General features: G+C 36.9%; 1 protein-coding gene across 3 annotated transcripts in view; it reads left to right on the top strand.

Moving 5' to 3' along the window:
* DNAJC15 (DnaJ heat shock protein family (Hsp40) member C15) overlaps positions 1-27,520 on the top strand; it is an 87,480-nt gene that overhangs the window by 14,609 nt on the left and 45,351 nt on the right. For all 3 annotated transcript variants that reach the window (XM_033103919.1, XM_033103917.1, XM_033103920.1), the window contains exons 2-5: positions 7,318-7,369; positions 9,825-9,898; positions 18,084-18,160; positions 26,832-26,902. In XM_033103919.1, the coding sequence (XP_032959810.1) occupies positions 7,318-7,369; positions 9,825-9,898; positions 18,084-18,160; positions 26,832-26,902 (274 nt within the window). The remainder of the gene's footprint in view (positions 1-7,317; positions 7,370-9,824; positions 9,899-18,083; positions 18,161-26,831; positions 26,903-27,520) is intronic.

The following is a 27,520-nucleotide window of genomic DNA, read 5'->3' as shown; positions in this document are numbered from 1 at the left end:
GTCTGTAAGTTAAGTTCTCTGAGACCTAACATTCAGAGACCTAACATGAAGTCAAGGTCTCCAACACTCAGAGACCTAACAGCTTTTTAATACTGTTTTTATTCCATTACACAAACTTTTTGAAAACACTATATGCCAGGTACTTTGCTAGATTTTGGAAATCCAAACAGATAAACATAGTCCCTACCTCACATTTTAAAAGAAGCTCACATTTTAAAAGGGATTTGAAATAGGCAAACCATTGTTAAATAATGTGCTTTGTATTATAATAGAGAGATCTAAGTACCTAGGGACACTGAAGAGTTTTACCTAGTGAGGAGGTGGGCAGGGAAAGCTTTGCTGAGCGATGGACCCTGAAGCTGTTTGTTGATGAATAAGTAGGAATTTTCCAGGAGGACCTACCGTGTTTCCCCGAAAATAAGACCTAGCTGGACAATCAGCTCTAATATGTCTTTTGGAGCAAAAATTAATATAAGACCTGGTATTACATTGTATTATATTAAGACCCAGTCTTATTTTACTATAGTAAAATAAGTAAAACTATAGTAAAATAAGACTGGGTCTTATATTAATTTTTGCTCCAAAAGGCACATTAGAGCTTATGATCCGGCTAGGTATTATTTTCGGGGAAACACAGTAGTAGCGCGAACAGAAAGGAGTGCTAGTGTAGATGTGGGACTGAAGGAAGGAGTAACATAGTGTGTGTGCCATGTTTACACAGTGTGCTGGTCGTTTTATAACCTTTCTCACAAATTGTTATGACCATCCTACGACCTGATGAACTTTGAAGCCCATGGACTGTCTCTATAGTACCTTTCTTCATACATGCAGGGGTGGAGGGGTAGAGGTTGAAGGAGTTCACGTTTGCTGCATGGAGGAAAAACATGAAGGCTTATGAAAAAGGGTTTAAGACAATAAGGGTAAAAGGGAAGGATGCCAGTTAAAGAAGAGAAAGGAGCAGAGGTGAAGGCCCAGGAGACTCCAGAAACCACAGTTGTAACGATGCTAGTTGGTGTGGGCATCACACTTTCCTTCAGCCAGACCTAGTGGTCTCCGAAAAGGATTCTCTGTGCTAATTCTCCCACCATTTCGAGATCAATCAGTGATTTCATTGAGAATTTACCCTTTGTTGATTGCTGTGGTGCTATTATGCATATGCCTGGAGATAGTTAAATCTAAATGATTCATGCATTGTGTATGGTCAAAGGGAATGCAGTGTAAACTATGCTTTTTGGCCCTTTTGTCAAATATAAAGTCATGAATTTTAAAAACAAATATCATGGATCAATATCACATACATTTGTTATATATATATCACAGTACCATATATATATGTGTGTATATAAATATATGTCATCTATGTTTTCTGTGGTGACCATGATGAGATTGTTAAAACCAAATTTACAAATTTGGTGTAGATACAGTGGTTTGTATTTTCCTTACATAGACCACTGTTCTCAAAATCAATATGGACTAGTTGTGAAAGAATTAATTGGAGGGATTTTTAACTGATGTGGAACTGATTTATTTTTTATGTATATACTCGTATGTGCACATATTTCTAGAAAGATCAGCTTTTTGTAAATATGTGCTAGCCTAATTCATATATACATATGAATTTATTTAGGTCTTCTGCAGGCCTAGAAAATGTTAGCTACTTTTCTAACCCATATACATCTGAATCTTCAAAAAAAAAAGTTTCAAAACTAAAACTTGCCCAAGGCAGTCTTGTGGCTATTAAAACAAAACAAAACAAAAAAAAACAAAACAAAAACAGAAGAACTAAAGCACCATTTGTGGGATCCATGTTTACCATTCATGATCCCCTACATACATATGTATAACAGTTTTAGCTTAGGCCAGACTACATATACACAGCTGTTTTTAATAAATCACACTGCCTGATTTCTAATTTTTTAAGTCAAAGAAACCACAGCGTTTTTCTGCTTCCTGTAAAATCACAGATGTACCATGATGTCAGTCTAATAGTTTGAGCAATTGTAGGCATTTAACCCGGTTATTGCATAGTTGGTAGACAATGACTGTACTTGTGGTACTACCACTAGGCCTGATTCAACATTTGGCTTTGAAATTGTCTTTTCAGTGTCATTTTTGTTGTTCTGTTACTGGCAATTTAGTTTTAAAGCATCATTGTTTAAAAAACATTCAGAATAAAAATTGAAGTACATCTCTGTACGTGCCACTGAATCAAATGCCACGTTGCATGCGTAATAGAAACGAGATCTATTAGCCTGAGGATACAATACTGAAGTTTAAGTAAATGTGAAATAGCACAATGATAAGGCATATGTGAAATTTTTTTCAACAGGAGTAAAATAGAGAAGATGTTGATGGAATTCTCTATTTACACAATTCTGCCAAATGAACCATGGGCTGTTTAAAGCCCCGGTATGTTTCAGATGCTACTTTACTTTTAAAAATGATATTCAGGTAAAGATATTGTCAAGAGTTCTGTGTGAATCACTTGCTCAGATTTCAGATTGACTGTCTTGTACTGCCTCTTCTCCATATTTGCAATTAGATAGTTTCTTTTCTCTTTTTGAGTCATTCACCTGTGTGGAGGGTTGGGGGAACTTGTTTTAGAACTCACTAAATTTTCATCTGAGAAAATAACACAAACCAATGACTTTTTAGTGAATGAAAAAATGTTAGGTAGCAAACACATATTTTTCTTTCTAGGAAACAAATCATATTCTTATTCTGTACCAGTTAAGGTTAAAGTTTTAACTTAATTGCTTATATCTACCAGCTTTAGTATTTCTATAGAAAACTTTATGAGAAGGACCCGTATTCGTATTTCAGAGTAGAAAATCTGGTTGTGTAGAACATATGATATTTTTAAAAAATTTCAAGTTGGGTTCAACTTTGAAATATGTTTCTGTTTATCAGTTGTTTACGCTGAAAAAGAATAAACTATTTTAATATCAAGTTAATTAAAAATATAATTAAAGAGGTAAATCATGTACAACCCCCTTTCAATAAGGAATTTTAATTCCAATAAAGAAGTAAGTTTTTGATTAGCTGTGCTATACTTTGTCTTCTCAGTGTGGATTTGATTGCATAGTTTGGTCATTCACTGAACATCCTGTTTTGCTCCAGTGATCCACCTAATTTGGGTTTGTTTTTGTTGTTTTTAAAGCTGTCAAGGCCTTTTATGTTTATCTTTGTATAACGTTAGTCTTTAGAAATTGAGCTTAGTTCTGGAATCAACATTTTTTTTTTCCCTGTTGTATTGCTGAATGAATGAAAAATGAAATGTATATGGCAGGTCTTCTGATGGGCTCTAGGAGCTCAGTGAGAGTCCCTCCTGGACTTTATTGAGCATGCTTGCTTGTTTATCTGTTTACTTCAGGGGTTTTTATGTTGGGTCTTGTGGGCTCACGGGTTTCAGGGAAACCCATGAATCCCCTCAAATTATATACAAAAAAGTTGTATATATATTTATTTGTGGTTTTCTGGGGTGATGGTCTATAGATTTCATTATATTTTTAAAAGACTCTTGATATCTAGAAAAGCTAAAGAAGACAGAACACTAAACTATAATGTAGTGCCATCAATGTTGCAATAAGGATACAAATAAAGGTTATTTGGAGATCAGCATAAACACTGGAGGCCCACTAGGCTCAGGGCGCCACAGACCCACCTGCTGTAAGCCTCTGCCTGTTCTGTGCTGCTGCATCTCTTCCACATAGTGTAGTGACTGGTTTGTAGTGATTGCTTCTGTGAGGTCCTGTCCTGGTCGTGACAGATGGATGGCTTTTTTGAGGATAGTTTAATGAAGGAACTATTTGCAGAGGTGTGGGCATGGTTTCAGGCAACCGGAAAGGAATGATGAATCCCAGGGACTAACAACAGTTGGAAGCTGTTACCCACCCAGGCAAAGGGAGCAGATGGAAATTATGGTCTGCAACTCAAGTTGTAGGCGTGGAAAAGGAGCTACCAAACAGGTGCTGTGGCCAGAGAGGAAAGGCAGCAGAGAATAAGTCGCACCATGGTCTCTGTCTCCTTCCGCCCTGCAGCTTTCTGCGGAAGTTTCCTCTTGGGCAAGGCAGGCAGTCTCGTGCAGTCTTTTCCCTTCTCTGTCCATTCTCCTTGGGCTTCGAACACTTCCGTTCCAAGAGCTGTGGCGCCCACACAGACTGCTGGGCTTACCACCTTTGTGGGGCTATCATTCCCTGTTTCGGGCTTTCCGAGGGGTCCTTGTTCTGCTTAAGGCCTGTAGTCAGGGGCTGCAGACATGCCCCAGCTTTCAGTATTTCCGACTCCAGGCTGGGTGCGGTGGGGTGGGGTGGGGAGGGGAGGGAAAGGGGTCTTTCTGCTGCAGCACAAGAGCACTCCTAGGAGGCTTTCCTTTGTGGGCTGGGGAGCACCCCCAGCTGTAAGGGACCCGTGCACACAATTGGAGCTGGTCTTCCTGTCTCTAAGTGTGAGTAAAGCGTGTTCTGTCCAGTACTTGACTGCGTTGTGTTTTCCTTGGCAACTTGGATACCAAGATGCAAAGGGCAGATGTGTTTGGAGTCCTCCCCTGGGACTGTTAACCCGAGTATGGTGTTCTGGTGACACTTCCTCTTGTTGGCAAAACAGCCAGAACCCAGAGGGCAAGTGATGACTGGTCAATGTAACCCTTAGAGACCGGAGGAGGCAGAGGTGCAGAGCAAGACAAAGAAGGGTCTTGCTGGGGAAGGGATGTGGAGGGACAAACGGAGACCAGTCAGCGACCAATCACCGCGCTGCTCGACACTTACTTGTTGCTTTAAACGGAATTTTTATTGTTAAACACAGTTTAGCCTTACATTGTTCGATTAAAATGCAAAATGAGCAAATGCCTCGTGGTTTAAAGTTTCTGATAGAAATATCTTAAAATAAAAATCTCTGAAATTGTAGAGGCAACTGTTTTTCTCATATATTTTGAATAGTTGAAATAGTAAAAGTGATGCACTAATTATTAATCTATAAAAGTGTGAAATGACAATAATTTTTTCAAGACTACATTTTTGAAATATGCATTTTTCAAACTGTGGAAATTGGGATTATTTAATCTAGAGAAGACCAATTCCTTTTTTAGGGCCGACCTCAAAAACCACTTCTGTGAATTTTCTTAGACAAATTTAAAGGTTTTAAAACATTGTTCATACTTCTGTTATGCCACCTATATTCAATAATAGCCAGTTATTTGTATTGATAGTATTAAAAGCAGTTCACAGCCGACTTTTACCATGTGTGAAGCTGCTGAGCTAAGTCCTTTATAAACCGTGTTTGCATTTTATCCTCGCAGTAACCCTGGGAAGTGTAGGTCCTGTGGGTTGGTGCTTGAGATGCAGCCGTGGTCGGGACAAGTTCCATACAGGCCAGAGATCTTTAGATTCTGATAGGAGTGTTTCTGCACCATTTTGTTTTTCTTGTTGTTTTTGTTAGTAGTCCCTAGTTACTTTTGCAGTTGAGCACCTTTTCATATGTTTATTAGCCATTTCGATTTTTCCTATGAGTTCCTTGACCTAGTATGCCCCTTTTTTTAATTGGGTTGTCTGTTGTCTTATTAATGTTGAGAAATTCTGTTTACTTTAGGATACGTGCTCATTGTTACGTGTTGCAGATGACTTCTCCCACTTTGTGGCAGATTCAAGCTGAAATATTAAAAACAGGTTAGATCGGGGCAGGCAAAGATAAATATTTCTAGTCATATGAAAAAATAAACAAGTTTGTAAGGAAAGAAAGTAAATTCACACATGAATCAGTTGAGTAGTTTGGTTAGACTCAGGGTCCTTAAAGTGAATCAATGGAAGGTAAGACTGGAAAACTCAGAACATGGCACAGAGAAGCTCTAGAAAGTGGCAAAAATACACCTCAACAGAACATCTGCTTTAAGGCAGTACTCACCACCGTACTGGGTACTATAGTTAGAGACCTTCCTGCGTGTCCTTTGTGACCTGATGTTCCTCAGTGGAGAGTCTTCCCCTGGAAGATTTGGGCCTTTCACTGCATTCCCATCAGAACTTGAAGACTGAAGGCTGACGGGGTTTGTTGGATTGAGCGATTCCTTCAGTCTCAGCCCTCCCTCTTACAACTGCTGCAACAATGTGAAATGAACCCATTGTGTTCCCTAGTGAGATTATTCCAGCTTTAAAAATATTTTTGCTGGATCTTACGAGCTTGCCTCTCACACTACGAATCAGACAAAAACATTTCTGTGGTGTCTCTCTTTAATTCTGTATCTGCCAAATTCGATCTGGCTGTTAAGTGCCTGAAAACTGAAAATAGTGGTAGCTTAGGAAGATCGAATTCTCTTCTTACCTCCTGTAGATGGAGGCAGCCCAGGGGCTCTGTGGCAGCTGTGGTCATTCAGGATACAGCCTCCCTTCATCCCATCAAAGCCTTTTGCCCAAGGTGGCTGCTCCAGGCACAGCAGGAAGGAGAAATGGAAAAGGAGAAGGATATGTCCCCAAGCCCCTGAGGGACTTCTCAGAAGTCCTTATGTCCTATAAGGACACACCACTCTGCTTAGAGCCTATAACCTGGCACTTAGTTAACATAGGCATATCTAACTCTAAGGGAAGCTTGTAAATACACGTCTGGCTAAAAATGGGAATTCCTGATCCCATAGTAGAAAGGGGACAATAGATATTGGGGGTTGGATTGGGGAGGGGGACCATTGATCTCTTCTACATAAACCTTTTTCTGTTGTGACTTACATATTTTCCTGAAATGGTTAAGAAGAAAAGCATGGAATAATACGGAGTATATAGGAATTTAAAGTAGATTTTTATTAGAATGAGCACATAACTTTAGATTTTGAATTCTTGCCTCTTGTTTTAAATTTTTTACATTGTTCTAGAAAGGTGGAAATAAACTAGCTTTTAATTAATTGATCACTTTTAATAGTTTTTGACTTATTTGCTAACCATGCAGCTAACATTTTACTAAATTTTTACCCATAGCAAATGCCATTGAGTATTACAAGTGTAATGGAGGGGGAAACATGTGCCTTTTGTTTTTAGAGAAGATGAATGTATTAAACCCACTATTAAGAATAGTCTGTAGAAAACATTTTAGCAGTAGGTGATATAAAAGCTCTTGGTTAAAATGAATTCAAATATGTGGAAATTAAATGAAAATCTAGAATTATTTTAGTTCACTGGAAATTAGTGCACAGCAGATATAATCCCATAGACACTGCAGTTCTGTTCAAAGCAGAGCTTGAAGAAAATATAGTATTTAACATAATTATTCACATTATTAAAAATTATTTAAAACCTAGCATGTGACACTGTAAGTGATAATCATTTTTTTCCTCCTTAGGCAAGAAGTTTGATCGTTGTAGGACTGGGTGTTGCAGCTGTTGCATTTGCAGGTAAGATAAATAAAGGATACAGATCAATAAATGTTGCAGAAAAAATATTTCCAAATTGCTCCTAGGGTGATTCAGAAGAAGACTCAGTACTCTGAAGTTTTTGGTTTTAAGACATTATAAGATTCCCATTCTTTCCACCATTTAGTCACTGAATATTTGTTAGTGTAGCAAAATCTAGATAAACTTTGTGATAAAGAAAAGTAATGATACAAAAGCTAGGAAAACTAGCCCTGATGGTAAGAGTGGATCTTCCTGGTAATATTTTAGTTTGAGCTATAATGTAGTACAAATAAAAATCTTTAATATGAAGCAATATACATGATGCGGGTTCGTTTATGCTCCCATATTTATTTTTTCTTGCAGGTAGCATTACACATTTCCTGAGCTGTCAGTTCTTTCTGATGAGCATAGATGATCCCTGTAGTGCATTTAGTACTTCATTTTTAACATCGATGTAATGTCTTTGATAAAACTGCCAGAATTATCTGTTTAGAAAGAATAGTTATAAAGATTTAAAGCAAAATGCTCTCTCTTCAATTTACATAGTCATCAACTTATAGTTGTAAATTGCATACTATTCCCTAATTAATGTTAATGGGAGAGCATTTCCTTATTGATAAAGATTTACTTTTTTTTTTGTTTTAGTATTTGCATCTCTTAAGTTTCATGGCTTTGATCTTGTTAATTGGATCTTCTTTTTAGATGAAGTCACATTCCATTGTGGTTATATGGAGTTTAGTGAGATCCAATGGAAAATTGAGCAAAAAAAGACTTTTGTTTGGCATTGTATTTAGTTTCCTACAAGTCTTGTTTAAATACCTTAACAATAAGAACTTTAAAATCAAGATCAGTGGTTCAGAATCTCTTGTTCTTTGTGCCATCAAGCTCTGTGCCTCATTACATAAATTACAGTTACGTAATGTAATGAGAAGAATATCAGGACTAAATGGGAATTCTGACAAATTTGCCCCATAACCATAAAACAATTTTATATTAGTTATAGCAGAATAGGCATAATTATTTCAAATTCAGATAGAAGATTTTTATTTGAAATTAGAGCAAGATGTACTTTTGCCAGCGTCTTTCTAAAATGAGAATTGGTGTTTGTATTCTGTACATACCACACTGTTGCCAAATTCGTATTACTAACTAGAATATTCAATAACAGGCAGATCTCTTCCAGAGCCAAACGCAACTGAATACTGTAGTGGAATTTAGGGGAAAGTACAGTTAGACTTGTTGGAACCAGGTCTTTTGGCATATGGTTAAAGTAAACCTCCAGATGTCACTTTCTGAAGCCTTTAACTGCTTTTTTTCATCAAGTCTGCCTGATTGTGTATGGTTTTGAAGGAATTTTGAGGTAATTTAAAAGCTATACTTTATACTATTGTAGAATCAAATGGAAGTTGACATCTATCTGATAAGAGATTTGGATGAGTTTGGGTTTTGGCCTCACTTACTTTCACTTATTTAATGTTCTTGATCTCAAGAGCTTTTTATCTCCTGATTGGCTACTTGACATCTTCCCATTTCCAGCATCCTGTTTTCCGCTCTAACATGTTTGCGCAGGAATAACAGTGTACTTAGACAGGTAACTCCTTCTAAAAGATCTATGAAGTTGGTCTTTCCCATTGGAAACCTGGATTTGCAAATAAGGTTATGGTTAGAAATTGAATTCCAGAGTGTCATAGCTGGTTTTCTACCAAGACTTTTGGGAAAAGAGATACTGTTATTAGTAGGCACACATTCTGGTTAGGGCGCAAAAGGTCAATTAGCCAGATAGTACTTATTCTTGGTCCTCTGCCCTCAAAGCGATTGAGGACCTGTTTTGCTATTGATTCTTAGTTGTCAGGGCGCAGGGGAGTTTTTATTTTTAGGATGCCTAAGAAAGGAAAGCAGTAAAATAAAATAAATTTTTAGGAGAGTAGTCATCCTCAGTGAGACATTGATACTAAGTATCCTTGGTAAATATTTTCTACCTAATTGCCTTTTTACTTTAGAGCTAACTCCATTAAAATCACTCCTATGGTATATAAATCATGAACAGTATTTATTTTATATAGTTTCAAAGTGATTATCACTTTGGAAAGCAATACAAATAATCATTTTAGACTCATTTACGTTAAAGGACTTCATCTACAGTTGTGGAAAGGGTACACAACTTTCCATAGGATTTTTATGTGTGGGGGACCTATGACGTGTCACTGTAGATACTATATATAACTTTGAATTCTTTTAGCTTTATAATTGTGAACTAGAACTTGATCAATTTAGTAGCTATGATAATGATAGTCAATAAATTAGAAATTTGAAAAAACACGACTTTCTGGTAAATTTTGAAATAGTTAATCAAAATAACATATATAAAAAAGCTATCAGTAAATACTGTGGTAAGCACCTTGTGGGTATTGACTTTGTAGGAAATATATTTGCTTCTCTTCCTGTTACTATTTAGGTCGCTTTGCATTTCACATCTGGAAACCTCTAGAACAAGTAATCACGGAAACTGCAAAGAAGATTGCAACTCCTGTAAGTTAAAGATGGCTTTTGTCAGAAAGTTCATCATGATTTTTGTTTATGGGCCATATTTGATAGTAATTCAGAAAATGGCTTGAATTTTCCAACATATGTAGAAGTTTTACTTCTTTTGTTATATCAAGGAGTGTGCCTCATTGATTTAGTTTAAGTTTCCTGGTCACATTCTTTTTATATCTAACGTTGTTCTGGGTTTTGACATCTAATTATTTCTTATCATTACATTCCTTTAGTAGTAGTACATCAACTTTGAGGTGATTTTAGTTTCCTTGCTTAATTACTACTCAACTATTCATGGAGTGAGGGTCCCTGGTGCCAGGAGCTGGGTATGGCTGGTGAAACAGACGCGGTCTCGGTTCTACAGCTTCCCCAAGAGTTTGTTTCATCTTGAAATTTGAAAGTAGGCCGCTTAGACCATCCCACCTCGCCGTCTCGGACATAAAGTTATAGGATTCCAACCTTGAGATCCTGTAGGGCTTACACATTTTCTCTCTCAGCATTATAGCCACTCTGCTGAGCTGAACATAAGTGAAGAATGAATGATAGTCGGTGAGCTGTGGTTCACTGAAGACGATGAAGGCAATGCAGCGGAAACTCACTGAAGCAGGGCAGCAAAAGCAGGGACTTCTGGGAACTCGCAGCAGATCTCAGGGAGATCAGCTTGGCTTGCTTGCAGCAGTTTGTCTTACCCAAAGTGTTACAGGCGTCTGAGGCTCATTGGCTGTAAACAGGGACCTCACTTTCAAAGGATAACATACTGACAAATATGTCAACTCAGGTTCAAAAGAACTGCAGGTGCTTTTGCAGACCTCATATGTCTCTGAGTAGAGGGAGCATGTGTTTATTTTCTGATTTCCTGTTTATATTTTATTTGGCTAAAGAATCAATAGGTATTTAGCATTCATTCATTAAATATTCATTAAGCACCTACTACATACCAGGCATTGTTGTGGGGAGTGGGATATAGTTTTGAACCAGACAAAGACAGTGCCCTGTAGGAGCTTATATTTTAGTGGAGACCGGTAACAAATGAGCAAGTAAGGTACATAATAAGTAGAGGTGTTGAATGCTTTTAAGAAACTAAATGAGGGCAAGAGGTTCAAGAATAACGGCAGAGGGCATTCTATATTAGTAGGTCGGGAAGGCCTCTCTGACAAGATGAGAGAGCAGGTCCTGTGAACATCTCAAGCGAGAGTTTTCTAGGCAGTGAGGATACTGGAAATGAGCTTCGCAGCGCCAGTGACGCCAGTGGCGTGTGTGAGGGAATGCTGGTAGTTTGGGCCCACATCGCTAGGGCCTCCGAGACTGCAATAAGAACTGCAGCTTTTCCTGTAAACATGATGGAAAGCCTTTGGAAGGTTGAGAGCATGGGGCAATGTGGTTTTTATTTTAGGTTATTACTCTGCCTGCTGCATAGAGTATAGACTAGAATGAACCAGAGTAGAAGCTGTGAACCTGGTGACAGGGTATTAAGATAGTCCAGGTAATAGATGACGGTGGCTTGAGATAGAGTAATAGGAACGGAAATAGTGACATAGTTCTTTAAATGAACGTTATTTATGTCTTTCCATACGTTTATATGTAATAAAAGAGAGAATTGCAGAAATAATTTTTCTTGTGTTATGCGATCTTCAGTAGATATATTTATACCATAAATAGAGGCCCTCCAAGTTTTGTAGAACTACATTCTTGAACATTGTGAAGGATGAGAGAGCAAGGAAATGAGCAAGTTTTCAGTGCTCTATGGAGGCTCACAAATATGGTAGAGTAGTTCACGAGACTGTCCTGGGGACACCGAACCCGGCACCTGCCTTCCTTAAGGAGAGAAAAGTGATGCCCGCCCCCTTCCCCTTTCCTTGTGGGCTTCAAGTTAAGAAACACGGCTTTTGGTAAATTTGGCCTTCTTTACACTAAGTACTACTCTTGCAGTTTGCAGTGAAACATCTTAGGATATCTTTATCAATTTTTTTCTTAAAACATTATTTGTTTCTTCTACACGTTAACATCAAGTTGTTTTTAAATCGCATCTTTCTTTTTCTCATATACTCTTTTTGTTTCCCTTTTGCTAGAACACCGCCTAGAGTAATTTTTCATGCGGCACTTGTGTGTGGATGGCAACTGTTTTAAGTTCTTTGTCAAACGGTTTGTTTCTTTTGCTCTCACTGGTAATTACTGTTTAGCTGCTGGCTCCTTGGGGTCTGGTGGAGCCACGGTTAGAGGCGTGCAGACTCCGCGGCTCAGGCCAAAGCTTAGAGGCCTCGCTCGTGCATTCCTGCATACTCGCAGCCAGATGTTCCATGTTCTTATTCGTTTGTGTGAAGTCTGTTTTGATTTCCTATGTTGTGTGTACTTTTGGCTTTTAGGTTTTGGTGATTTTTATTTGTTCAGCTCTGGAAACTTTGGGGATTTTCTCTTTATTATTGATGTTCTGAAATTTCACAGGAATTCTTAGTGAGTTACAGGAAATTGCCCATCTTTTGTAAGATTCTCTTATATTCTTTTCTTTAATTTGTTTTCTTCTATTGTCTCTCTTCTCTGTTCCTGGAACTCTTATTAGAGAGATGTTGGACCTCTGAGTCTATCCTTTATATCTCCTAACATTTTATCTCGTAGTTTCCATCTCCTTATCTTTTTGTTCTACATTCCACAGTATTTCCAGAGGTTATTCTCCAGACCATCAGGTTGACCTTTGGCAGTGACCATTCTGTTATTCAGTCCATCCACTACGTTTTTTATGTCAGTTTTTTTAATATCCAAGAATTTTTCTTGTTTCTTTTTCATAGCAACCTGTTCTTTTAGGGATGTGCTATTCTTTTGAATACCTCTAAATTAGACACTAAGTCACATTTTAAGTTCCCTTCTGCTTCCTGATTTATCGCATTCCTCCAAAGCCAGTCGTTAAGTGTTCTACTCTTGGTTCTATTCTTTTCCTCCCGTGATACTGGATTTGTTCAAATGTCTGATGATCTTTGGTTGTTGGTTGATGTTTGTGAGAACTAAGTTGATTACTACTGTAAGTGGCCTTGCTCAGCAGTTTGGTAGGTTTGCTTCAACAATTTAATTGAAGGAGGAGATTTACAGTAGTCTGTGGACACATAGGTGGGTTATGTCACTAGTCGTGTCTTCCAAAGCAAGGAACCCAGCGGCAGGCTTGGGGCCTCCAGAATCCAGGAGCAGTTGCATACTACATGTATGTTTTACTCCTTGGCATAACTGTCCTTGTCACCAGCCTTTGGGTTCTGAAATGTGATCTGTTGGTACTCCCCTTTGTTTCTCTTGAGACCTACCACCCACAATAAGATGCATCACCGGCATGTTTCTCTTTCTTAGCCTGAGGGCTGAAGTGGCAGGTGGCAGGCCTTATGCTCTGTGTTAATGAACTTAGAAATGGTCTATCTCTGCTGTTCTTGTTGAATTAGTTACCCCGATAATTATTTTTTGTATTTGTTGACTCTGAATTTAGTGTTTTCTTCTTGATTTCTGAGAAGTGTTTCCTTCTTTCCTCTGCTGACTAGAGCTGCTAGGATTTTTCTGTATGTGCAATTTTATCTGTTCTCAATCTTTCAGGATTTCTTTAAACTTTCTGGTTTGCTACTTTTCCCATTTATTGTTTTCTAAGCGTATTACGGACTTTTCTTGTTTAAACTAGCTCTTCTCTCATTTCAAGACCACTTTGGAAAGCAAAAGACTTTTATTATCCAGTCTGCTGTTTTGAACCAGTACCCTTTTGCTTGCTTTTTAAAGTATTAATGTATTTTATTGACTAAGCTAATGCCTAATTACCCGTATTTTTTTTTTCCCCTGGGAAAATACCCAAGTCATTCATCTTCTTTTGAGGCGTTTATTTTCTTATATGCGAATTTGTCCTTTTACTTGAATACAATTTTTAAACATTGAACTTCTGTTGTTTATGGTTAAGTGAAATTCATGGAAATAACACTAATTAAAACCATCCTTCTGTGGCTCTATAAATCAAATAGATTATTGTACATAATAAAAGTTTATAGTTTATGGTAAATGTATTTCTTCTCTAAGACTGTGGAATGATATAATTCTTCTAGTTGTCTGGAGGGACTTTTGTGTTTCCAGCTATTGACTGACTGAGTAAATTAGCTAATGAAGACTTTTGTTTAATTCAGTTCATTTCATATACATATCTTTTGATAATATATGGCACTACAACATTTAAGGCTAATTTTAGAAGGATAGTAATTTTGATTTCTGTTGTCTATATATATGTGTGTGTTTGTGTGTGTGTGTGTGTGTGTGTGTGTGTATATATATATATATTCTTTATGAATAGAATAATCCAAAATAATGTGTAAGGTTCAGAGTGTATTTCAAACAGACAGCATAATAAAACTAGTGGAATCCCATTATTTCTGTTCTTGGAAATTCTATTAGAAAAATAAAACCATCTACTATGTCTATTTGATGATATAGTTGTTCCTTAGTCTAATAATCTCATTTTTATGGATCTAAACATTTCCTTGGCTCACCAGTGTTGTCAAAAGTGGTTCTGCGTAGCAAGTCTATATATCCTAATATAGTGCAATATTTGTATATTGTTTGTAAGCTTAAAAGGGCCTTTTATATTTTAAGAGGGGCAAGGAGTACCGAGTTACAATTTTGTGCTTGCTCATGACACAGATACTAATTGAAACAGAATAATATATTAAAATACTGTGGTAAAATTTATTCTATCTAAAATTATGTAATATGAACCTAAATTTCATGAGTTTTGAAGGCCTGATTTTCTCTGAAGAAATGGGCTCAGTAACTTGAGCAATTTTTTTGCTCAGTTTTTCTCTTTGTCTGCTTTTCTGTATACAGCCCCCAAATATTAAGTTCCCGTCCTCAGAATGATCTAGTTCTTTTAGAAGGGTTGTGATGACTGTTGAACACATTGACTGGCTCCTAATTGACTGATTTTAGGACGTGGCCTCATCTACCACTTGACTCTACGTAGCCTTTTCTGAGTCTCCGTTTCCACCTGCGCAAAATACAAGTAAAGAAATTGCTCAGATACAATACTTGCTTTTAGGGTTCATAAGCTTTGTGACTACAATGGGGATGACACTTCATGAAACATCATCAATTTATGTTTATTATGCTGAAAACTTGAAATTTTGGAGCTCCCTAAGGCAAATAAATTACGCATTGAAATATCAGGGAATCAGGTATGCCTCTAGGAAGAATTTGAGTCTCCTGAGAGAAACCTTAAGACCAACTGCTCTTCCTGTGTTAAATTCCCTATTCTGTATACAGAGGGTGCCGAAAAAATGTATACACGTTTTAAGAAAACTTTATTAAAATTGTAATATTCAGTATATACCGATAACAAAAGATTAATATAAGTCACACTTGACGTCTGCAATTGCAAGAGGTGCTCAAAGTGGTTCCCATCAGCGTCCAGACACTTCTGATTATGGCGAACTACTGCTTGAGCAACGGTGACCAGTGTCCACTTGCATACATTTTTTTGGCACCCCTGGTATATATATTTTATATATATATAACATATATTATATATATATACACACACACATATATATACACATATATCCCTTATTCCTTCATATATTTCCCTATAGGTGTGTGTATGTGCTCATATACATATGTATATATACATATGTACATATGTATATATATTTATTTATATATATATAAAATTTGTCCAGGATAGTATGTATACTTAAACCGTTTGATCCCCTTCTCTCACACTTGGAGGAATGGATTTTTTTGTTCTTCTCATTAGCTTGTAAACTGCTTGAAATGTGGAAGAATATATCCTATTCCTTGCAGTATTGGTACATGGATAGATTAGCAGTTTCTCTGTGATGAAGGACAGAACCTGACCTATCTCGTTTGAAAAGTTCCTTGCACCTAGTAGGTGCTGAAATGTTCATTGAATGAATTAATTGCCAGAAAATTACTACCAAGTGGAAATTTTCAATAAGCTGTTCAAAGAGACCAACTTATATAAATCACCTGATCTGGCTGCCTGGGCCTCATTTTTTTAAACTGATAATTTCCTTGGTTTCCTTTATTTTGAACTTTAAAAAAAAAAAATTGTGTAAGTAACCTGTGTTCATTGTTGAAAATTTAGCAAGTAAAGATAAACATAAAAAATACAAAAAACTCATAATCCCAGCATCCAAAAACAACCTTTTTGTGTACGTACTTTCAGATTTTGTTTTATGTATGCATACGCTTATTTATTTTCTGTTACACAAATACGAGTTCACGTTTTAGAAACATGTATGCATTCAATCATCTGTGCATTATTTTCCTTCTACAAGTTGAGTTCATGGGTCCTATTTTTCTGCTAAGAGCGGCCGAAAAGAGTTGTCTTTACTTGCAGTCTCGCATCCCTTTCCTTCTGTTTTCTCCTAAACTCACTCATCAGACTCTCCTTTCTGCTCCCGTCAGTCTTTGACTTTTAGCTAAATACATCAGCCAATTCTCAGGTCGCATCTTAACTTGACCTATCAGAAGTGTTTGGAACTATTTCTCACTTCCTCATTTTCAGCATCTGCTTTTCCTCCTACCTCAATGCTAGGCCTTCTCAGGTTCCTTTACTGATTCTCCTCCATCTTTGAGCCACTAAGTGTGGCATCTCTAGGATTCAGTCTTTGGACTTGTCTGCACACACCCCATCAGTGATCTCATTCAGGCTCAAGCTTTTAAATACGGTCGATATACTCGTAACTCCCTGTCTCCAGGTCAGACGTCTCCTCCACCTAGATATTTACTAGACATTTCAAACTTACATCATCAAAACCAATCTCTTGATATCTATTACCCACAACAAACAAACAATTGCTCCTTCTCGAAGTCACTACGTAGCAGCTTGGCAGTGTAAACCAGAAACCTTGAAGTCATTTGCAGTGTAAGTTCTCTGGAAGGCAGACTAAGACAAAGATTAGCAAACTGTTAGTTTGTTAGGGAGTGCTCTTAGGATCAGCAGCTCTATAAGGGAGGAGAAGGGCAAAGAACCAAAGAACAGAGGGACAATTTAGGCTGCAGTGCTGTCTTAACAAAGGCCTCAGCCTACCTCATGGGGAGCTTGGACGCTCAGGTGACTCAGTGTCCATGTCCTAAGTTGGGGCAAGGAGCCAGAAGACTAAACCCCATCACCCGGGCAGTGAATATAGGTCACAAGTCCAAGGACTGAGCCCTAGGTAACTATAATGGTTAGACCCCCGGGCAGCCAGTTGTAAGAGCCTGCCCTGGGAAGGTGTCATGGGCTTAATTTTCTTCAGACAAGGCAATTCCCAAGTTGTTTGACAGCTGAGTACTAACTGCCAGCAGCACCCCAGCGTCTGAGGGGTAAGTCCTTCGCTTCTGAAGGGGGAGCTGCACAGTGTATAACAATACTCACTGCATCCCTTTAACTCCTCTCCTTTTCTCATGTCCACATTTAGTCCACCAAGCAAACGTTAGTCCTGCTTTCAAAATACATCCAGAGTCTGACTACTTTTCACGACCTCCTTCACCACGTTGGTCCATACCAGCGCCATCCCTTGCCTAGCTGACTGTTAGGCCCGCCCACGTGGCAGTTAGAGCAATACTTTCAAAACAGTCAATCAGGTTACCCCGGTGCTCTGGCTTCTCCCAGCACTGAGAATAAAGTCCCACGTTGTTCCCATTGTGTACAAGGCCCTCCACAGCCCACAGGCGTCTGTGGTACTACCACTCTCCTTGCTCCGCAGCCGTGTTGTCTCCCTGGGCCTGCCTATCTGCTATCCTGACATCCTCCCCACTTTGTCAGTTCCTCCTCTGCTTTCTCTGTCAGTCAGTCTAGTAGGTGGAAAATATGCCTGTCATATCACCAATAAATGAATGACTTGGTCAAGGGTATCCAAGGAGAAAATTACTGCAGGACTTAGAAAAAGTTTCAAGGCTTTTGCTTCTATCGATCTCTTATTCTTTCAGTTATATTTCAGTGTAGAAAAATGATGGTATTTAAAAGAGGAAAAAAAAGGTTAACGTTTTTTAAGTGTTCATCTTGGTAATGGTGTTTTGTAAAAGGATCATCGTTTTATGCCCTTCCACCGTAATTTCAAGTTGACTTCTAGTACAATGCATTACTCTTGTGGCAGCTATGTGAGGGGATTGAGGTTATGCCACCGCATACGTGGAACTAATTATTTCTTGGTCTTTCTTTCCTGCGCAGAGCCTTTCATCCTACTATAAAGGAGGATTTGAACAGAAAATGAGTAGGCGAGAAGCTAGTCTTATTTTGGGTGTAAGGTAGGTGTGCTGCATAAGTATTGTTTTGTTCTCTGGCCCGGCTTGTGCTGAAAATGTTATCGTAAAGTTATCCTTGTTTTTGAAATTATGAATAAGAGGCAGAGTTTTTACATTTTAAAACCCCAAATCTAAGAATATCTCACTCCCCCTAAAAAAATCAGGCAAAGTCGTGATGATGTGTCTTTACTCCTTACCAAGATGCTGTTACATTTCAGTACTCAAGTTTCAAAGCAGTTCTAACATCCCTTATTGCGACCCTGGATTCTCTCTGCATTCAGTTTTACAATTTGATATGTATCATTTTCAGTTATAATATGGGATCTGTTTCACCATTCTTTTCTAGTGCTACATTTTGACATCTAGCATATTTTATTGTTCTTGTTTAACTTTAGTATCCATTTATTGTCTAACTTTGGGCAGCATAGGAGAAAGTTAATAATATTGTATGATTGCTGTGTGATACCATTTAACACTTAAAGTTAAGAATACTTTCCCTACCATAGATTTACCAGTAGCTATATTCCTTTTGTTTACCTTATGTTCCCTTAGAGCCCATTCAAATTTTTGTGGGAGTTGGTTATAATTTACAACAAATCTGGTGATTTAATCAACAGTTAAGTGGAATAAATCATGAAGTCCTATATTGACATAATTTTTTTAATCTCTATGAAATAGACTAGCATAGTTTTAAGGCCAAAACATTTTATTATTTCTTACGATTTAGTAAGAAATGCAAAAAGGGGTGGAGAGAGGAGAAAACTGCTCAATTTAGCTTGGTGCTTTATTTAAATACAAAAAGAGGTGAGATATTTCCTTATCTGACAATAGAAAAAGGAAATGGTGTTAAGTAGGGAACCAGATCAGGAAGTTGCCTCGATTGCTAATATTATTCAGAGTAGCGCTGCCATTTTCCTGAACGTTTATTGCCGCCCCCCCATAACATCCCACTCATAATTTTGAAATGTGAAATGAACCACATCAGGAAACCAAACACAGGGTTTTGCAGAATGTCATTGACTATCATCCGAGGCACTCCCATTGTTAGGGCAGATAATTCGAGTTGACTGAAGGTACGTTAAGGTACATGGTTATAAAGTTTTATCCCATTGAATTGGAAGCTGTACACAATTTCACAAGGAAAATTCAGTGAATCTCTGATAACCAGTGAATCTGGGTACAGATACCAGTTTTACCACCCAGTAGCTGCATGACCTCAGTTTTACCATTTGTAAACTAGAGGTAATATTCATTTCTACTGCGTAGCGTTGTGACAATGAACACAGGTGAAATTCTTATCACAAACTCGGCACTTAGTAACTGCTCAGATGTCAGCTGAGCAAACCAGCTCCCTGTCCTGCTTCTGGCCGCCCAGGTCATTTGGTCATTTGGTCATTTTTAACCTTCCTGCACCTCAGTTTCTTCATTTTTGATCTGGAGTTAATGATATCTAGTCGTGTTGGAATAACAGAAAATGATATGATGATACCTTGTTGTAAGAGAGCCTCCCAGGTACCAGGCGCTGAATAAATATTGGCTCGTCTTTCTTCCCTTCTCCATCATGAATGCAGAAGCTGAACCTCTGTCCTTCACACATCAAACAGAAGGCAGAACTTCCTTGTTTCCCTCTTGCCCTTTCTCCCAGCCAGGCAAATGTTGGTTGTGACAGGATTCTTTAAGATGTGACCACATTGCTGTGGTTCCCTTTTCTGTGGTGGGTGAACCTTGGACTATGTATATGTAATAAGTGGGTAAAGGCAAAATCGAGCCGATTCTGTTGATAATGGATTAAAAAAATGCTCTGTGTGCCACTCGATGATTCTGTACGTTGTTACATATTATGTAAAACTGAAAATATTTTACTGTCCAGGAAAACTCATTATATTGTTTTTCTGAAACGATGCACGTTTGTGACGTACAAACTTTGTAAAAGCATTTGTGGCATTCTAAACTAAATATGATTCAAAAGACCAACAGTAGAAAAGATGAAACCAAAGCTGTTCCATTTGCCGCAGGATCAGGGACCACCACTCAGTTCCATGCAGCCCGCTCCCCGCTGCCCCACTCCCAGCCAGATGCACAGGGGACACAGTTTGAAATTGCTCATCTAGGCAACAGGATATTTAAAGTTAGTTTCAGTTTCCTGGTGAAATTGTCTACACTGGAGATATATCAGAGCTACATTTAATTGTTATAATATGTTTAAGAACTACGATTCTCCCATCTTGTTTTAGCTTTACGAGAACAGACAAACATATTCAAATGTATTGAGGTACTAGAGACTTAAAGAAAAACAGAATAAACCCTTCAGGAAAAGGAGAATTCTTCATTCCCAAAGCTCACCACTCGGAGTCTGATAATTGTTATCGTAAAGGCAGAATATTTTGAATGGCCATGCATGTACATGTGAACTTTCCTTACATGTCTGACTTCAGTCTAGCTCTGTGGTTGGCAGACTTTTGTAGTAATGCTTATGGAGTATTATGTACTGCTTTTTATAGGCAATGGAAGTGATTTTCAAACTTTGTCTTATGTGCTAACTTAAAGCTTAATAATATCCATAATAAGATGCAACTTAACATATGCACACTCCACAAAAGACACGTACAGTAGAAATTTGGATTTTACTGAACTTATATCTTCATTATCTAGTGGTCCGCATTTGATTAGTTTTATTTAAAAAGGTTTTTAAAGCTCCCCCTTTTTAATTTTTCTATAGTATGATAATCCTTCATCATGTTCGTATTTTCTGATACAGAGCTTTCATTCTTTTGACAGCCAATTACATTTGGAAGGCATTAAGCACCTATCGTATGTTGAATACTACATAGTATTTTAAGATACAAATCATAGCTTCTGTCCTTAAGTAGTTTATATCTCCCTAAGGAGACATGTGAAATATATACACAACACTAGAAGGTGTAACTAATAAAGGAAAGAAGTGTTACAGAACACCAAAATAGGGAATGATAAATGTAGATTAGCTACAGGAAACTAAATCATATTGGAATTTTTCTTAATAATGTGTTTTTCATTCTTAATAGATAATTAAACAATATTGTTCATGGCCCTGGTACAATTTTTAATGATTTCTTTCTCAAAATTCAGTAATCTTTGTAATCAAACAATGTCTGTTTGTCTCTGCGGAAGTTATCTACAAACCAAAAAGTAAGCTGGAATGGTTCCCCAGAAAATTTCTGTAAGCAGCCGAAAGGAATACCCTTAAGCCTTTATACTAAAATATTTATTAAGGCATCTAACATAATGATTTGGTATGTGTTTATATTGCGAAACAATTACCACAAAAAGTTTAGTTAACATTGTTCACCTCACAAAGTTACAGATTTTTTTTCTTTGTGATGAGAGCTTTTAAGATTTACTCTCTTAACAACTTTCAAATATAAAGACAGTATTGTTAATAATAGTTACCATGCTGTACGTTACACCCCCAGGACTTTTTTATCTTACAACTCTAAGTTGTAACTTTTGACCACTTTCATCCATTTTGCCTCCCCCACCCCTGGCACCCACCAGTCTATTCTCTGTTTGTATGAGTTCAGCTTTTTAGATTCCACATATAAATAAGATCATACAGTATTTGTCTTTGACTGATTTCACTTAGTATAATGCCCTCAAGTTTCATCCATGTTGTCACAAATGGCAAGATTGCCCTTTTTACGACTGAATAATACTCCATTTACATATACCAGGGGTGCCAAACAAATGTATACACATTTTAAGAAAGGAAAAAAACTATATTAAAATTGTAATACTCAATATGTCCTGATAACAAAAGATGAATACAAGTCATGTGTATACATGTTTTTGGCACCCCTGATATATATATATATGTGTGTGTGTGTGTTCCACGTTTGCTTTATCCAGTCATCTATCAGTGGACATATAGGTTATTTCCATGTCTTAGCTGTTGTGAATAATGCTGGAAGGAACATGGGGGCACAGATATCTTTTTGAGATAATGATTTCACTTCCTTTGGATATATACCTAGAAGTGGAGTTGCTGGATCACATGGTAGTTGTTATTTTTAGTTTTGTTTTTTTTTTAAGTTTTGTTTTTTTTTTTTTGATTTTATTGGGGAAGGGGAACAGGACTTTATTGGGGAACAGTGTGTACTTCCAGGACTTTTTTCCCCAAGTCAAGTAGTTGTCCTTTCAGTCTTAGTTGTGGAGGGCGCAGCTCAGCTCCAGGTCCCATTGCTAGTTGCAGGGGGCACAGCCCACCATCCCTTGCGGGAGTCAAACCGGCAACCTTGTGGTTGAGAGGACGCGCTCCAACCAGCTGAGCCATCCGGGAGCTCAGCGCCAGCTCAGCTCAAGGTGCCGTGTTCAATCTTAGTCGAGGAATTGAACTGGCAACCTTGTGGTTGAGAGCCCACTGGCCCATGTGGGAATTGAACCGGCAGCTTCGGAGTTAGGAGCATGGAGCTCTAACCATCTGAGCCACCGGGCCGACCCTACTTTTAGTTTTTTGAGGAACCTATACTTTTTCCATGATGGCTGCACCAATTTACATTCCCACCAGCAGTGCACAAGGGTTTCCTTTTCTCCTCATCTTCCCAACACTTTTTATATCTTGTCTTTTTGATGACAGTCATTGTAACGTGTAAGGTGATGTGGTATGGTGGTTTTGATTTGCATATCCGTGGTGATCAGTGATGTTGAGCATTTGCATGTACCTGTTGACCATCTATATGTCATCTTTGGAAAAAATGTCTGTTCAGGTCCTCTGCCCATTTTTTAAATTGACTAGTTTTTCTGATATTAAGTTGTATAAGTTCTTTATATATTTTGGATATTCACCCCCTATTGGATGTATTATTTGCAAATACCTTCTCCCATTCAGCAGGTTGCCTTTTCATTTTGTTGATGGTTTCTTTCACTGTATTGATGGTTTCTATCACTATGATGTATTTCCATTTGTTTATTTTTGCTTTTGTTCTTTCCTAAGGAGACTGATCCAAAAAAATATTCCTAAGACTGTTGTCAAAGAGCTTACTGCCTATGTTTTCTTCCAGGAATTTTATGGTTTTGGTTCTTATGTTCAAGTCTTTAACCCATTTTAAATTTATTTTTGTAAATGGTATAAGATAGGGGTCCAGTTTCATTCTTTTGCATGTAGCTATACAGTTTTTCCAACAATTTATTGAAGAGACTGTCTTTCCCCATTATATATTCTTGCCTCCTTGGTCATAGATTAATTGACCATATATGCTTGGATTTATTTCTAGTCTCTTGTACTCTGTTTGATCACTGTCTGTTTTCATGCCAGCACCATACTGTTTTGATACTATAGCTTTGTAGTATAGTTTGACATCAGGGAGCATATTACCTCCAGCTTTGTTCTTTCTCAAGATTGCTTTGGTTATTTGGGGTCTTTTATGGTTCCATACAAATTTTAGGATTCTTTTTTCTAGCTTGTGAAAAATGCCATTGGTATTTTGATGGATATTGCATTAAATCTGTAGATTGCTTTGGGTAGTGTGGACATTTTAACATATTAATTCTTCTAATCTATGAGCCCAGGATATTTTTTCATTTATTTGTGTTTTCTTCAATTTCCTTCATCAGTGTCTTAAAGTTTTCAGAGTACAGGTCTCTAACCTTCATAGTTAAATTTATCCCTATGTATTTTATTCTTTTTGATGCAATTGTAAATGGGATTTTTTTTCTTAATTTCTCTTTCTGATTGTTATTTGTGTATAGGAACATAACTGACTTCTGTGTATTACCCTGTGACTTTACTGAATTGATTTATTAGTTCTCACAGGTTTTTGGTGTCATCTTTAAGGTGTTTGTTTGTTTGTTTGTATGTGCCATCTGCAAATAGTGACAGTTTTATTTCTTATTTTTCAATTTAGATGTCTTTTATTTCTTTTTCTCGCGTAATTGGTATGGCTAGGACGTTCAATACTATGTTGAATCAAAGTAACGAGATTGGGGAATTTTGTTCCATGATCTTAGAGAAAAAGCTTCCAGCTTTTCACTACTGAGGATGATGTAGGCTTGGATTTATCATGTACAGCCTTGATTGTGTCGAGGTACATTCCTTTTAAGCCCACTTTGTTTTTATAAATGTGTGTTGAATTTTGTCAAATACTTTTTCTGCATCAATGGAGAGGATCATATGACTTTTATCCTACATTTTGTTAAACTGACCCATCACACTGAATGGTTTGTGGATGTTGAACTATTGAATCCTTGGAATAAATCCCACTTCATCATGGTGTACGATCATTTTAATGTATTGTTGAATACTGTTTGCTAATATTTTGCTGAGGATTTTTTCATCTTATGTTTATCAGGAATATTGGCCTATAATTTTCTTTTCTTGTAGTATCTATCCGTCTCTGGTTTTGATATCAGGATAATGCTGGCCGTGTAAAATGAGTTTGACAGTGATCTCTTCTATTAAGGAGGATTGATACTAATTAATTATTTTTAAATGTTTGGTAGAATTCAATGAAGCCATCTTGTCCTGGGATTTTCTTTGTTGGGAGTCTTGATTCAATCACATTGCTAGTCATTTGTTGAGAATTTTTTTTCTTCATGATTCAAGCATGGTAGGTTGTGTTTCTAGCGATCTTTTTAGGTGTCCAATTTGTTGGTGTGTAATTGTTCATAGTAGTCTTTTATGATCCTTTATATTTCTGTGGTATCAGTTAATGTCTTCTCATTTATTTCTAATTTTATTTACTCGAGTCCTCTTTTCTTGGTGAGTCTAGCTAATGGTTTGTCGCTTTTGGTTATCTTTTCAAAAAACTAGTTCTTACCATTGTCTCTTCAATCTCTATTTCATTTATTATCACTCTAATCTTTGTTATTTCCTTTCTTCTACTAACTTTAGACTTAGTTTGTTCTTTTCTAGTTCCCTGAGGTGCAAAGTTGGGTTATTTTTGTGAGCTTTTTCTTTTTGTAGGTATTTATTGCTATAAATTTTCTTCTTATAACTGCTTTGGCTGTTCTGCTATGTTGTATTTCCATTTTTATTGGTCTCAAGATATTTTTTGATTTGTCTTTTGATTTCTTTAACTCAAGACTTGTTTATTTGATTCATAGAAGACTGTTTTATATGCTTCTTCAGCAATGGATAGTGTATTTTAACATGCTTGATGATTTGTTATTTAACTCCAGGAGATTGGAAGTTGCAAGGAACACCTTGAGACTGGAACACTGGCAGAATCAAGGATTGACAACTCACAGTCAGGGAGGAAGTGTTCAAAGCAGATGGAAGAACTTAAATCAATAGCATTTTATGACCATTTCATAGAAGCACAAGCAAACCTCTGCAGAACTTAACAGTTTCTTTTTACTTAAGTGATACTCATGATAATGCTTTTGAGTCATTCAAGAAATGTTAAATTAGGTTAGTTATACTCCATTTTAAAAGTCGGAGCTAAATAATACATTTTCATAAGCACCCTTCATATTCATAATAACTACCATTCTCTGACACCAACTGTGTTCTCAGTCATCCTAATCTTTATATTATTTAATTTATCCTTAAAATAATCCTGGGAAATAGTTTGATTATATCCATTATACATATGAGAAAATTATAACTCAAAGAGTTTAAGTAAGCAAGACAATAGCTAATGAGTGGTGTATAGCTAATGAGTGGTAGAATCAGGATTTTGAAACTGTATCTGAATATCTCTAAGTACCTACTTTTATCCACTACAGTGTGAATCATCCGTACAAACGAAATCATTTTGAGTTTCACAACAACTACCCTATACTTTGTCGGGTACTGTTGTTTCCATTTGAGGCCTGGAGAAGTTAAGTGCCTTAGATAAAATAGCTATTAAGTAACAACATTAGGATTTTGTTTTCGTTGGTGTTATTATTTTTTTTCCTTGCTAAGAAAATATACTAATGGTAAACATTTCTAATACTGGATAAATATGGTTTTGCTGAAATAATTTTAGGCTTATTTAACTTTCTTCTTTAAATTTTGTTTAGAGCATAGGTTCTAACAGCCAAGTTTTTCCCATAGGGTTCTCAGAAAGTTAAATAAATTATGAGCTATGAAATGTTTTGAGATGCTCTGTTGAAACACAGTAATAATAAAGCTAACGATTATGGAACATTTGTTCTCGCCAGGCACTGTCTCAGCACTCTGTTGGCATTAACTAATTTAATCCTTACCATTGCTCTACGAGAAATATTTTTTTTCCCAGCTGTGGTTTACAATGAGGAAAGTGAAATAGGTAGAGGTTAAAAAAATTCACCATTGTTACCCCATTGTATGTAGCAATGGGATTGAAATCTAGCCGTCCAGTAGCTCTCGAGTCCAAAGACCTGTCTGTTATACTGTATATACTGCCTTTCCGCAAAGTAATTTGAAGCACAAGTTTTCAGACTTACAGTATAGTCAGTCTATAGACTATGATTCCCTTACCTTCCATACTGTGTTTTATTTTCAAATTGAAAATAAGGACTGGTATCACAAAGGACTGAAGAAAAATACATGCAGTATTGAATCAATTATTGATTTTGATGGTTACTGGAATTAAGTGACAGGCTGTAATTTCATATTTATCCACAAGATGGTGAAATTTTCATTAGTTTTTAATTTCTTGAACCCATATAAACTATTAATTTATAATCTGCATTTGACACCATTTATTGTAAGCACTTTAATTTCTTTTTACAGCCTGTCTGCTGGCAAGGCCAAGATTAGAACAGCTCACAGGAGAATCATGATTTTGAATCACCCAGATAAAGGTAGGTAAAATTCTTAATTTTCATAATATATGGATCAGAATCTGCTCTGAATTCCTTTCGCTTTACTTAAACTCATTATAAATGATTTACAGTTGAAATGGAAATTTATATGCCACATGTATTGTGATTTTTCTTAAATGAGGCTTTAGATTGGAATTCAGTGACCCACGGAAGTGGTGGATTTATATTTTCAGCTTTCAAGAACTTAGTTATGGTTTTTATATATGAGTATCTCACCCCTGTTTAAAGCTCCTAGCATTGTGAATGAGAAAGAGAAAACATGAGTTGTGGACTGTCTGATTACATAAACTGATTTGAGCATCATGAATTATATTTGTTTAACCTTAAATATAAAAGCACAAGATTTAGAGGGTATCTTCTAAGTCTCTGAATGTAATATGTCATAGATGATTCTGAATGTCTTAATTTTATTGTGGAAGGCTCTGAGGCTGAGCCATTTATTTTTAACTGGCCAGGTTTTTAATGTAAATTTATCTTACAGAAAGACAATTATTATAACTTTAACTACACTACAGCTGCTTGAGAGAGAAAGCCCATATGTTCATTACTGTTTCTGCTCTAAAATAGCAGATGGTAGAAAGTTGCACTGTATTTGAG

The sequence above is a fragment of the Rhinolophus ferrumequinum genome, chromosome 4 (genome assembly GCF_004115265.2).
Source record: "Rhinolophus ferrumequinum isolate MPI-CBG mRhiFer1 chromosome 4, mRhiFer1_v1.p, whole genome shotgun sequence".
Lineage (NCBI taxonomy): Eukaryota > Metazoa > Chordata > Mammalia > Chiroptera > Rhinolophidae > Rhinolophus > Rhinolophus ferrumequinum.
The sequence above is the reverse complement of the archived record's forward strand: the minus strand, read 5'-3'. Positions and strand labels throughout refer to the sequence as shown.